The sequence below is a fragment of the Scyliorhinus torazame genome, chromosome 18 (genome assembly GCF_047496885.1).
Source record: "Scyliorhinus torazame isolate Kashiwa2021f chromosome 18, sScyTor2.1, whole genome shotgun sequence".
In the NCBI taxonomy this organism is placed as follows: domain Eukaryota; kingdom Metazoa; phylum Chordata; class Chondrichthyes; order Carcharhiniformes; family Scyliorhinidae; genus Scyliorhinus; species Scyliorhinus torazame.
Genome location: NC_092724.1, coordinates 85390982 through 85403974, shown reverse-complemented (window position 1 = coordinate 85403974; position 12993 = coordinate 85390982). Strand labels below are relative to the sequence as shown.

Sequence of the window (12993 nt, the reverse complement as noted above, 5' to 3'; positions counted from 1 at the left end):
TTCCTTTTTATTGACTCTGTAATGGTTTGAGACAACGGAGTGGCTGCTAGGCCATTTCAGAGAACATTTAAGAGTGAACCAGATTGCTGTGGATCTGGAGTCACCTGTAGGCCAGTCCAGGTAAGGACGGCAGATTTTCTTCCCTAAAGGTTTCCCAGCTGGCTATTTTACGATAATAGACATTGATTTTGTGGTCATCATGAGACTTTTAATTCCTCGGGAGGAATACTCCTTCCCGCCAGCCCCATTTTCCAGTGCGCCACGTCCCCCCTGGCAGCGGGATTCTCCGTCCTGCCAGCCCCATTTTCCAATGCGGCACGCCCCCCACTGGCAGCGGGATTCTCCGTCCCGGCAGCCCCATTTTCCAGTGCGGCACGCCTCCTGGCAGCGGGATTCTCCGTCCCGGCAGCCCCATTTTCCAGTGCGGCACGCCCCTTGGCAGCAGGATTCTCCGTCCCGCCAGCTGCATTTTCCAGTGCGGCACGCCCCCTGGCAACAGGATTCTCCATCCCGCCAGCCCCATTTTCCAGTGCGGCACGCCCCCTGGCAGCAGGATTCTCCGTCCCGCCAGCCCCATTTTCCAGTGCGGCACGCCCCCTGGCAGCAGGATTCTCCGTCCCGCCAGCCGCATTTTCCAGTGCGGCACACCCCCTGGCAGCAGGATTCTCCATCCCGCCAGCCCCATTTTCCAGTGCGGCACGCCCCCTGGCAGCAGGATTCTCCGTCCCGCCAGCCGCATTTTCCAGTGCGGCACGCCCCCTGGCAACAGGATTCTCCATCCCGCCAGCCCATTTTCCAGTGCGGCACGCCCCCTGGCAGCAGGATTCTCCGTCCCGCCAGCCGCATTTTCCAGTGCGGCACGCCCCCTGGCAACAGGATTCTCCATCCCGCCAGCCCATTTTCCAGTGCGGCACGCCCCCTGGCAGCAGGATTCTCCGTCCCGCCAGCCCATTTTCCAGTGCGGCACGCCCCCCACTGGCAGAGGGATTCTCCGTTCCCGCAGACGGCCAATGTCCATTGTGGCCATTGTGGGGAAATCTGCATGCGTGGGTATGCTGCTGGTGAAGTGGAAGATCTCACCGAGGGAGCATCTCGCTGCAGATATTTATTGGATTAATTTTCCATCATCTTTTATTTTTTTTTAATAGCCTTATTGGCACAAGTTGGCTTACATTAACACTGCAATGAAGTTAGAACAAAGAAACGTACAGCACAGGAACAGGCCCTTCGGCCCTCCAAGCCCGTGCCGACCATGCTGCCCGACTAAACTACAATCTTCTACACCTCCTGGGTCCGTATCCCTCTATTCCCATCCTATTCATGTATTTGTCAAGATGCCCCTTAAATGTCACTATCGTCCCTGCTTCCACCACCTCCTCCGGCAGCGAGTTCCAGGCACCCACTACCCTCTGTGTAAAAAAACTTGCATCGTACATCTACTCTAAACCTTGCCCCTCTCACCTTAAACCTATGCCCACTAGTAATTGAGCCCTCTACCCTGGGGAAAAGCTTCTGACTATCCACTCTGTCTATGCCCCTCATAATTTTGTAGACCTCTATCAGGTCTCCCCTCAACCTCCTTTGTTCCAGTGAGAACAAAACGAGTTTATTCAACCGCTCCTCATAGCTAATGCCCTCCATACCAGGCAACGTTCTGGTAAATCTCTTCTGCACCCTCTCTAAAGCCTCCACATCCTTCTGGTAGTGTGGCGACCAGAATTGAACACTATACTCCAAGTGTGGCCGAACTAAGGTTCTACACAGCTGCAACATGACTTGCGAATTCTTATACTCAATGCCCCGGCCAATGAAGGCAAGCATGCCGTATGCCTTCTTGACTACCTTCTCCACCTGTGTTGCCCCTTTCAGTGACCTGTGGACCTGTACTCCTAGATCTCTCTGACTTTCAATACTCTTGAGGGTTCTACCATTCACTGTATATTCCCTACCTGCATTAAACCTTCCAAAATGCATTACCTCACATTTGTCCGGATTAAACTCCATCTGCCATCTCTCCGCCCAAGTTTCCAAACAATCTAAATCCTGCTGTATCCTCTGACAGTCCTCATCACTATCCGCAATTCCACCAACCTTTGTGTCGTCTGCAAACTTACTAATCAGACCAGTTACATTTTCCTCCAAATCATTTATATATACTACAAACAGCAAAGGTCCCACCACTGATCCCTGCGGAACACCACTAGTCACAGCCCTCCAATTAGAAAAGCATCCTTCCATTGCTACTCTCTGCCTTCTATGACCTAGCCAGTTCTATATCCACCTTGCCAGCTCACCCCTGATCCCGTGTGACTTCACCTTTTGTACTAGTCTGCCATGAGGGACCTTGTCAAAGGCCTTACTGAAGTCCATATAGACAACATCCACTGCCCTACCTGCATCAATCATCTTTGTGACCTCCTTGAAAAACTCTATCAAGTTAGTGAGACACGACCTCCCCTTCACAAAACCATGCTGCCTCTCACTAATACGTCCATTTGCTTCCAAATGGGAGTAGATCCTGTCTCGAAGAATTCTCTCCAGTAATTGCCCTACCACTGAAGTAAGGCTCACTGGCCTGTAGTTCCCTGGATTATCCTTGCTACCCTTCTTAAACAGAGGAACAACATTGGCTATTCTCCAGTCCTCCGGGACATCACCTGAAGACAGTGAGGATCCAAAGATTTCTGTCAAGGCCTCAGCAATTTCCTCTCCAGCCTCCTTCAGTATTCTGGGGGAGATCCCATCAGGCCTGGGGACTCATCTACCTTAATATTTTTTAAGACGCCCAACAGCTCATCTTTTTGGATCTCAATGTGACCCAGGCTATCTACACCCGCTTCTCCAGACTCAACATCTACCAATTCCTTCTCTTTGGTGAATACTGATGCAAAGTATTCATTTAGTACCTCGCCCATTTCCTCTGGCTCCACACATAGATTCCCTTGCCTATCCTTCAGTGGGCCAACCCTTTCCCTGGCTACCCTCTTGCTTTTTATGTACGTGTAAAAAGCCTTGGGATTTTCATTAACCCTAGTTGCCAATGACTTTTCGTGACCACTTCTAGCCCTCCTGACTCCTTGCTTAAGTTCCTTCCTACTTTCCTTATATTCCACACAGGCTTCCTCTGTTCCCAGCCTTTTAGCCCTGACAAATGCCTCCTTTTTCTTTTTGACGAGGCCCACAATATGTCTCGTTATCCAAGGTTCCCGAAAATTGCCGTATTTATCCTTCTTCCTCACAGGAACATGCCAGTCCTGAATTCCTTTCAACTGACACTTGAAAGCCTCCCAGATGTCAGATGTTGATTTGCCCTCAAACATCCGCCCCCAATCTAGGTTCTTCAGTTCCCGCCTAATATTGTTATAATTAGCCTTCCCCCAATTTAGCACATTCATCCTAGGACCACTCTTATCCTTGTCCACCAGCACTTTAAAACTTACTGAATTGTGGTCACTGTTCCCGAAATGCTCCTCTACTGAAACTTCTACCACCTGGCCGGGCTCATTCCCCAATACCAGGTCCAGTACCGCAGTTACTGTGAAAAGCCCCTAGTCGCCACATTCCAGCGCCTGTCCAGGTACACAGAGGGAGAATTCAGGATGTCCAAAATACCCTGGGCCTCTGGATCAATACAGCATTGCCTCCTGAATTTGGGGGCAGTATGTTTCCTCCCTTTGGAAGCCATGTCACTTTCCAGCATTTTTTGGTTAGTTAGAGAGTGCTGGCTCTGTGGAGGGGCCCTTTAAATAAGGCACCCAGATTACTGAAAGCCTGAGGTCACAGCGGGATGGGTGAATAAGAGGTCAACCCGCTAGTGATCCAAAATGGAACCCACGCCTCTCAATTGTTTCCACAAAGTGGTGCATATTACGATGGAAATAAGCTGCCATAGCCGTTAGCGGGTAAAACACCGATTTCCCCGGCCGCTTTTAGGCCTAGTCAATTTCACGGAAAACCCCATGGAGTCATTCTGGCATTGAGTGGAGAAATGGGTCCACGGCACGAACAAGAATCATACCGAGGCCATCGAACTGACTAAATATCTGCAGTTAAAAACCCAAGAACACAAGAGAAGGTTTCCACAGGCCGATTGAGTCAACAGCATGTTTGGCAGTGTGTGCAGCAGGCTGAATTGGTACGAACACACACCGCCCATTTTAAGCGACTGGATCATGAACAGAAAGAGGAATCTGGCTGAGTTTTCTGCACTCAAGGAAGACAAGGCGGATTGAAGAATTTCAATTGTAACCACAGCTGAAATCAGTTAACCCAGCACACGTTCGGGAGCAAGTAGGGGCATTTTCTGATCTTGTGTGTTCGATCCTGGCCTTGGGTGATTGTATGGAGCTTGCACATTCTCCCCGTATCTGCATGAGTTTCTCCGGGTGCTCTGGTTTCCTCCTACAGTCCAAAGGTGTGCAGTTTAGGTGGATTGGCCATGCTAAATTGCCCCTTAGTGTCCAAAGATGGGCAGGTTAGATGGGGTCATGGGGATAGGTGGGGGAGTGGGCCTTGGTAGGGTGTCTTTCAGAGAGTCAGTGCAGACTCGATTGGCTGAATGGCCTTCTTCTGCACTGTAGGGATTCTATAACATTAGAAAGGTCTTCTGGAGGAACTACATGATCCACCGCAATATTGGGGATAAAGGGAATTTCCCAGCGAGCAGGTTCATTGGTGAGACCTGAAGTTATGCCCCTTACCTCATTATCACAGCTCTCCCAGTTACTTACAAAGATGATACTGAAGGGTGCAAATGTGAATGTCCTGCTTACCTGACATAACTTTAATCGCTTATCGTATCATCCTTGCTTGTTGCAAAATCTCTCAGTTTACAGACGGATTGTTTGACCTCGATAAAGAGCTGCTCCCTCTCTGTCTGCGAAAACCAGTAAAACTGCCCCTTCCACTGGCACTTACAGACTCGTGTCATCCAGTTTCTCCGGCTCCTCGAGAACCTGCTGCCTCCTCTGAATACCCTCCAGGATTTTCTTCCTGGGTCCCAGCGGGAGGCTTATACTTCTGAGATCCTCATCTGAACAAAGTATCAGGGCTTCGAGATCGATCTTCTCCTTCTTAAAGATTGTCACAAACTCAAACAAGCTCAAAGAGGCCAGGAACGTTTCCAGGGGGCTGGTCTCAGGCTCGAGGTCATTATCTAAGCCTAACTCTACGTCCCCCCAGGGCAGCTCATCGTCATCCCTCTCCTGTAAACTGCGCGCACTACCAATGCTGTCATCCACACTGGTGGAGCGCTGAAGTCGGCTCCTCAGCCTGACCCCTGTGTTCTTGGCCTCGCCATTCCCCATCGCTTCTCCACCGTTGTGTCCGATCCCGAAGAGACCCCCACTCACATAATTCCTGCGGAAGACCATGGTCCCCAGGCCAGGCCGGTTGAAGAGTGACTCGTGCCCGGAGTCGGTACTGATCTCTGAATTGGCTGTGTCCAAGTGCAAGCCTGGCTCACTGATGGCGTGTGACATCGTGTCCTCGTCAGTGGCGAACATGTCCCGGATATTACGTCTCATCCTGTCCCTGGGGCTGGCATGGGTCCCCTGTTTGACAAACATCACTTCGTTGCTAAGCTGCAGTCCAGATAGGGAGCGGACACTCTTCCGCCCGTCCTCATATATCTTGAAAGTTCCCTCCGTTTGTTTCTTCTTTTCCAGCTTCTTCTGAATCTTGGTCTTGCCCTTGGTGGTTGCATTGAGAGTGGCCTGTGAGTAAGGCACGGAGGCCATGATGGACATGCGTTGCAGCTGGCGGCTCAGAGTGCTGCTCGAGTAGCTGGAGAAACTCATGGTATCAGAGGTGTCCATCATCTCCTTTTTGTACCTCTTCTCCATTCTCTCGTGGTGCCTCTTCTGCAGCTTTGCACACTCTTTGATACGCTTCTCGGCCTCTCTGAAGGCCCTCTGTTTCAGCTTGCTGACCAGCTTGGGATTCAGTGTGGTCTGCTTTGCAGCAATGGAGTCCAGATAGCGGATACACTCCATGTGATTCTTCATGGCGGCCATGTCCAGGGGAGTGTGATAGTCATTGTCCAGGCACCAGATGTTTGCCCCAAACGATACCAGAAAGGAAAGGAGGTTGAGGTGTCCATTTGCAGCTGCCAGGTGAAGAGGAGCATTTCCCCAAATGTCACATTTATCAGGGTCGCCACTGAAAAGACAGAAGATAAAGAAATCAACAACTGGAATTCAAGCTCAATCAACACACTGCACCTCACCAACACACCGCACCTCACCAATACACCGCACCTCACCAACACACCGCACCTCACCAACACACCGCACCTCACCAACACACCGCACCTCACCAACACACCGCACCTCACCAAACACACTGCACCCCACCAACACACTGCACCTCACCAACACACTGCACCTCACCAACACACCGCACCTCACCAACACACCGCACCTCACCAAACACACCGCACCCCACCAACACACTGCACCTCACCAACACACCGCACCTCACCAACACACCGCACCTCACCAACACACCGCACCTCACCAACACACTGCACCTCACCAACACACTGCACCTCACCAACACACCGCACCTCACCAACACACCGCACCTCACCAACACACCGCACCTCACCAACACACCGCACCTCACCAACACACCGCACCTCAATCAACACATTGTATTCACAAGAGCCAAGTGTGGATAGGTCTGAGCTGCGCTCGCACGCCCTGTCAGAGGGGGGGAGGCACTGACTGGACTATTGAGGGGAAGGGGACGAGTAGACCCCTGGAGGTTCGTGTACCCGTGGGAGCAGGAGTATTCGTTTTTCTCATCGGTTCGCATGTTTTAATCGAAGATGGACATTTTTGCAGGAGTGAAGACGCTGATGGCCGGTGTTAAGCAGCTCAGAGTATTCGGCGATAGCAATTCCGGATCATACACCGCATTGGGTGGACATGGTCCTGGAAAAGGGGATAGCGACTCCTGGTGGCGGCCATGGAGTAAACAGTCGCACATTCAGCAGCTCTCGCCCTTTGTGGTTTCTCTAATGGTTTTTAAGCCAGATTTCCAGGGTATTTCTCAACTTAAGTTGATCGAAGGGAGAGGGAAAGGAGGTGACCCACAATTTATGCAATTGTGTCCAAATAAGAGTCGAAAAAGAAGAAACCAAAAGATGAGTGAAAGCAAGGCTCAGACGTCATCGAGGTCAATGGTAACGAGACAAAGCGTGTCCCCGCCAGCTCACTGTCGATGGAGCAATGGGTCGAGTACCTGGATGAGAAGTTCGTCCGGCATCGCAAGGAGTGTGCAGAAGACATAACCCAGGCGATAGCCTTGATTAAGGAGGTGGAGGAGAAAATGACGACCCAGGTACAGGAGATTCAAAAGTTGCAGGAGCTGGTGACTGAAAGAGAGGAGCAGTCCACTGCAATGGCTTTGGAAATTAGCAGACTACAGGACAGCCAGAAACGACTGCTGGATAAGGTACAAGACTTGGAGAACCGGTCTCGCAGGCAAAATAGCCGAATTGACGGGCTGCCAGAGGGGAAGGAGGGATCAGATGCGGGTACGTATGTGGGGAAGATGTTGGAGGAGATGGTCAGGGCCGATGTGTTTGACAAGCCACTGGAGGTGGACCGGGCACAGAGGGTTCTCGTACGTAAGCCCCAGGGTCGTGAGCCCCCGAGGGCCATGGTGGTGAGGGTACATCGATTCCTCGACAAGGAGCGTATCATGAAGTGGGCCAGGCAGATAAAACGGTACATGTGGGAAGAATCAGAGATCCGGGTGTACCAAGATTGGGGACCACAACTCGCAAAGAGGAGAGCAAGTTTCAACAAAGTTAAGGCGGCCCTGTTTGAGAAAGACATTAAATTTGGACTGCTATACCCGACGCGTCTTTGGGTGACCTACGAGAACCGGGAGCTGTACTTTAACTCTCCGGAAGAGGTTGCTACTTTTATGAAGGACAATAATCTGGCTTAAGGACTTTTAAATTCAAACAATGGTAGATTGAGTTTGGGGGAAGGGATAAAATGGGGGGGGGGGGGGGGGGGAAGAGAATAATAGTCCTGTGTTTTGTTTTGTCTTGTTTGAAATTTCAATCTTTCTAATTCTGTGAGTTAAGTCGCGATGTTCGGGAAGAAAAATTGTTTTTTTTCTTTCTTGCGTAATTTGATTTTGATTTCTTGCTTTATGTACTGGATTACAGAGGGAAAACTTTTAAGTTGTGACAGGGATTTTTCTTTTCTGTAAGAAAGATGGTTGATTCTTGCATACATAATTTTGCTTAAGCTGCTTGAAGCTTCTTCTGTTGTGTTTGATTCTGTTTGAAGGTGATGGGATTGATAAGAATCGGTTAAAGGGGGAGGGGTGGGGAGGGGTGGGCCCTGTTGCCTGCGCGTTGGGGGATGGTGTGTTTGCTTTTGGGGATTGTTGTCACTGTGTTCAGTGCTGGTGCTATGTTTAACGAGGATAGAATCTGGCAGATGGCAGGTTTTTTGACGCCAGAGGGTGGGAGCTGATGGGTTAGTTGGACAGCTAGTTCACGGGAGCAAAGTGGGGGGAGGACTGAAGAAAGACAAATTGGGGGGAGGGGGGGTGGGACGGGGGTACTGCTGACGGGTAAGGGACAGTTAGGAGACTGGAGATGGAGATCAGATGGCGGTCGCCGCCGAGGGGCGGATCAAGTGAGGTGTGGAACACGGGCTGGGAGCTGGCCTAGAAAAGGTCATGGTTGATCGACAAGGGAGGAGGGCAAGGGCCCCCCCCCCCCGACCAGACTGGTTTCATTGAATGTTCGTGGACTGAGCGGGATGGTTAAGAGAGCTTGTGTGTTTGCACACCTGAGACAGTTAAAAGCGGACATGGCTACGTTACAGGAGACACACCTGAAGCTGGGAGGCCAAATTAGAAGGGATGGGTCGGGCAAGTGTTTCATTCAGGACTGGACTTTAAAACAAGGGGGGGTGGCTATCCTGATTAACAAAAGGGTGACATTCGAGGTGGGGAGGATAGAGGTAGACCCGGGAGGCAGATTTGTTACGGTTAGTGGGAAGCTAGAGGGAATGGCAGTGGTGCTGGTGAATATATATGCCCCAAAGTGGGATGATGTCACATTTGTCAGGAAGGTGCTGGGAAAGATCCCAGACCTTGACTCGCACCACTGATCATGGGGGGTGACTTTAAAACGGTCCTGGACCCGAGGTTGGACCGGTCGAGTGCGAGGTCAGGGAAACTATCAGCAATGACAAAGGAACTGCGCGGGTTCATGGAGCGCATGGGAGGGGTGGATCCATGGAGATTTGTGAGACCAAGGAGCAGGGAATATTCATTCTACTCCCATGTACATAAGGCGTACTCCAGGATAGATTCCTTTGTGCTAGATAAAACACTAGCAGGGGTTGAGGACACTGAGTACTCTGCAATTGTGGTTTCAGATCACACACCACACTGGATAGACCTATGGGCAGACACGGGAATGTCCCAGCGCCCACAGTGGAGACTAGATACAGGGCCGTTAGCGGATGAGGAGATCTGTGAGCGAGTGAGAGAGGCCATTCGGGGGATATAAAGATCAATGACACGGGAGAGATAGCAGCTGGGGTGGTCTGGGAGGCACTGAAAGCGGTCATTAGAGGGGAATGTATATCGATTCGAGCCCACAGGGATAAAACTGAGCGGTCGGAGCTGGACAGGTTGGTAGGGGAAATCTTACAAGTGGACAGGAGATACTTGGAGTCTCCAAATGAGGAGCTCCTGAAGGAGCGTCAGAGACTTCAAATGGAGTTTAGGCTGCTTTGCACAGGAAAGGCGGAGGGTCAGCTGAGGAGGGTAAAAGGGGCACACATTAGCTGAGGAAGCAGGAGGCGGCGAGAGAAATAGGGAAAATAAAGGATATGAGGGGGAAGACGGTGACGGACCTGGGGGCGGTGAATGAAGTGTTCCGGTAATTTTTTAGCCAGCTATTTGAGTTGGACCCCCCGGTTGGGGAGGAGGGCATGAATCAATTCCTGGGGAGGCTAGAGTTCCCAAAGGCAAATGAGGAGCTGGTGGAGTCCTGGGGCCCGATTGGGCTTGGGGAGGTGATAGATGGACTGGGGGCGATGCACTCGGGTAAAGCCCCAGGACCTGATGGGTTCCCAGATTAGCTTTCTCTCTCCATGTTTCATTGCCAGACTTTGACCGTTAAAAGTTACTTTCGAGCTGTCTGCCTAAGCAAAGAAATGATGTGGAGATGCCGGCGTTGGACTGGGGTGAGCACAGTACGAAGTCTTACAACACCAGGTTAAAGTCCAACAGGTTTGTTTCGATGTCACTAGCTTTCGGAGCGCTGCTCCTTCCTCAGGTGAAAGGAAGGGGGAAGGAGCAGCGCTCCGAAAGCTAGTGACATCGAAACAAACCTGTTGGACTTTGACCTGGTGTTGTAAGACTTCGTACTAAGCAAAGAAAGATAATGTCTGTAATTCTCTGAAAGCTTCGAACTGTCTACGATTTGCCTTTTAAATGACTTTCAAATTGTAATCAAGCGACTACAAATAAAACAATTCTTTTTGACACCTGAGAAGTTTTAACTGAAATTTCTGCTGAGTTCCAGTACTCGCAAAGTGCTACTGATAACCGAATAGCAGAGATAATATAAATTCCTTCAACTTTACACAGTCGAATAATACAAGGAATCGAACAACTTGGTATAGTCCAGAAATATTACAAATCTTACAAATTGTCGTATTGCGCCAGAACTTTGATTCATCAACTAAGCTTCCCCCAAACTTGGCGTAGTTCGACAGGTTAAGATCCCATAAATTATAGATTCCTATAGCCGCTCCTGGTTAAGGCTTTTAACGAGTCCAAGGAGCTGGGAGTACTCCCCCACAGGCATCAATTTCTCTCACCCTGAAGCGAGACAAGGATCCGGAGAGCTGTGGATCGTACAGGCCAATCTCCCTCTTGAATGTAGATGGCAAATTATTAGCAAAGATCCTGGCCACTCGAATAGAGGATTGTGTCCCGGAGATAATTGGGAAGGATCAGATGGGATTTGTAAAGGGCAGGCACCTGACATCCAACATTAGACGGCTTCTCAATGTAATTATGATGCCAGCGGAGGGGCGCAAGGCTGAGGTGGTAGTTGCCACGGACACGGAGAAGGCTTTCGACCGAGTGGAGTGGAAGTATCTATGGGATATTTTAGGCAGGTTTGGGTTTGGGCAGGGATTTGTGGAATGGGTCCGGTTATTGTACCGGGCCCCGGTGGCAAATGTAAGAACTAACCTAGTTCGGTCGGAATACTTTCGTCTGTGTCGGAGGACAAGATAGGGATGCCCGCTCTCCCCATTACTGTTTGCCATGCCCACAGAACCCTTAGCAATGACCTCGAGAGCAGCGAATGCCTGGCGGGGTATAGTGAGGAGGAGGGGGTGTGTGGGGGGGGGGGGGGGGGGGAGCCCAGGGTCTCTCTCTATGCGGACGATTTGCTGCTTTATGTCACGGACCTGGAGGGGGGGGATGGCCGGAATCATGGAGGTATTAGGAGAATTTGGGCGATTTTCAGGCTATAAGTTAAATATGAGAAAGAGAGAGATGCTCGTGATTCAGGCACGGTGGCAGGAAAGGAGGCTGAAGGAGCTACCTTTTAAAGTGGTTGGGAGGAGTTTTGGGTATCTGGGGATTCAAGTGGCCAAGGATTGGGAGCAGCTTCACAAGTTAAATTTGGGCAAAGCAGTGGATCAAATGAGAAGGGATTTTGTAGATGGGACGTGCTCCCACTGACGCTGGCGGGGAGGGTTCAGACGGTGAAGATGACGGTCCTTCCGAGACTGCTTTTCTTTTTTCAGTGTCTCCCGATTTTTGTCCCAAAGGCTTTTTTCAGAAGTATGAATGTGGCGATATCGAGGTTTATATGGGCGGGTAAAACCCCAAGAGTAAAGAGGACACTCCTGGAACGGGCCCGCGGGGAAGGGGGATTGGCTCTCCCAAGTTTAATTAACTATTACTGGGCTGCCAACATATCGATGGTCAGGAAGTGGGTAGTGGGGGTTGGGTAGGTTTGGGAGCGGATGGAGGCAGCATCCTGCAAAGGTACAAGTCTGGAGGTTTTACTGACGGCGCCCTGCCGTTCTCGCCAGCTCGGTACTCTACAAGTCCTGTGGCAGTGGCAGCCCTGAGGGTGTGGGGGCAATGGAGGCAGCATATGAGACTGGGCGTCAGTGTGGTCACCGATCTGTGACAATCACCGGTTTGTCCCGGGGGTGCTGGATGGGGGCTTTAAGGTATGGCAGCGGGCAGGGGTTGAGAGGTTTGGGGATCTATTCATCCAGGAGGGCTTTCTGACCTTGGCGACATTAGAGGAGGAGTTTGACTTGCCGGGAGGGAACGGGTTTCGGTATCTTCAAGTGCGGGACTTTGTACGGAGGCAGGTCCCAAGCTCTCCTCGCCTCCCCCTGAGGGGACTACAGGATAAAGTGCTGTCAAATACAGGGATTGGAGTGGGAAGGTTTCAGACATATGCAAGGAATTGTTAGAGTGGGAAGGGGCACCTATCAGAGAGGTGAAGAGGAAGTGGGAAGAGGAGCTAGGAGGGGAGCTGGGAACTGAACTGTGGGAAAAAGCCTTGAAAAGGGTAAATGCATCCTCGGCCTGTGCTAGACTTAGCTTGATTCAGTTCAAGGTAGTCCACAGGGCCCACATAACGGTAGCCCGGATGAGTAGGTTCTTCGAGGAGGTGGAGGACAGATGTGAACGGTGTGAGGGTAGCCCAGCCAACCATGTTCATATCTTTTGGGCATGTCCGAAACTGAGGGAATTCTGGCAGTGATTTGCAGATGTTATGTCAGAAGTCCTGGAAGGTAGGGTAACTCTGAGTCCAGAATTGGCAATATGTGGGGTGTCGGAGGATCCGGGGGCAAGGGGGGGGGGGGGGGGGGTGGAGGCCGATATTCTGGCCTTCTCCTCCCTGGTGGCCCGGAGACGGATCTTGCTGGGATGGAGGGACTCGGAGCCCCCGAAATCAGGAGTGTG

General features: G+C 51.0%; 2 protein-coding genes across 2 annotated transcripts in view; one reads left to right on the top strand and one right to left on the bottom strand.

Moving 5' to 3' along the window:
* Positions 1-12993, bottom strand: part of LOC140395341 (pre-mRNA splicing regulator USH1G-like) — a 355446-nt gene that overhangs the window by 257956 nt on the left and 84497 nt on the right. Inside the window, exon 2 of the mRNA XM_072482981.1 lies at positions 4773-6159. Coding sequence (XP_072339082.1) covers positions 4914-6159 — 1246 coding nt within the window. The 3' untranslated portion in view covers positions 4773-4913. The remainder of the gene's footprint in view (positions 1-4772; positions 6160-12993) is intronic.
* Positions 4202-12993, top strand: part of LOC140394748 (proton channel OTOP2-like) — a 166702-nt gene continuing 157910 nt past the window's right edge. Inside the window, exon 1 of the mRNA XM_072481966.1 lies at positions 4202-4290. The gene's annotated coding sequence lies outside the window, so the exon portion shown is untranslated. The remainder of the gene's footprint in view (positions 4291-12993) is intronic.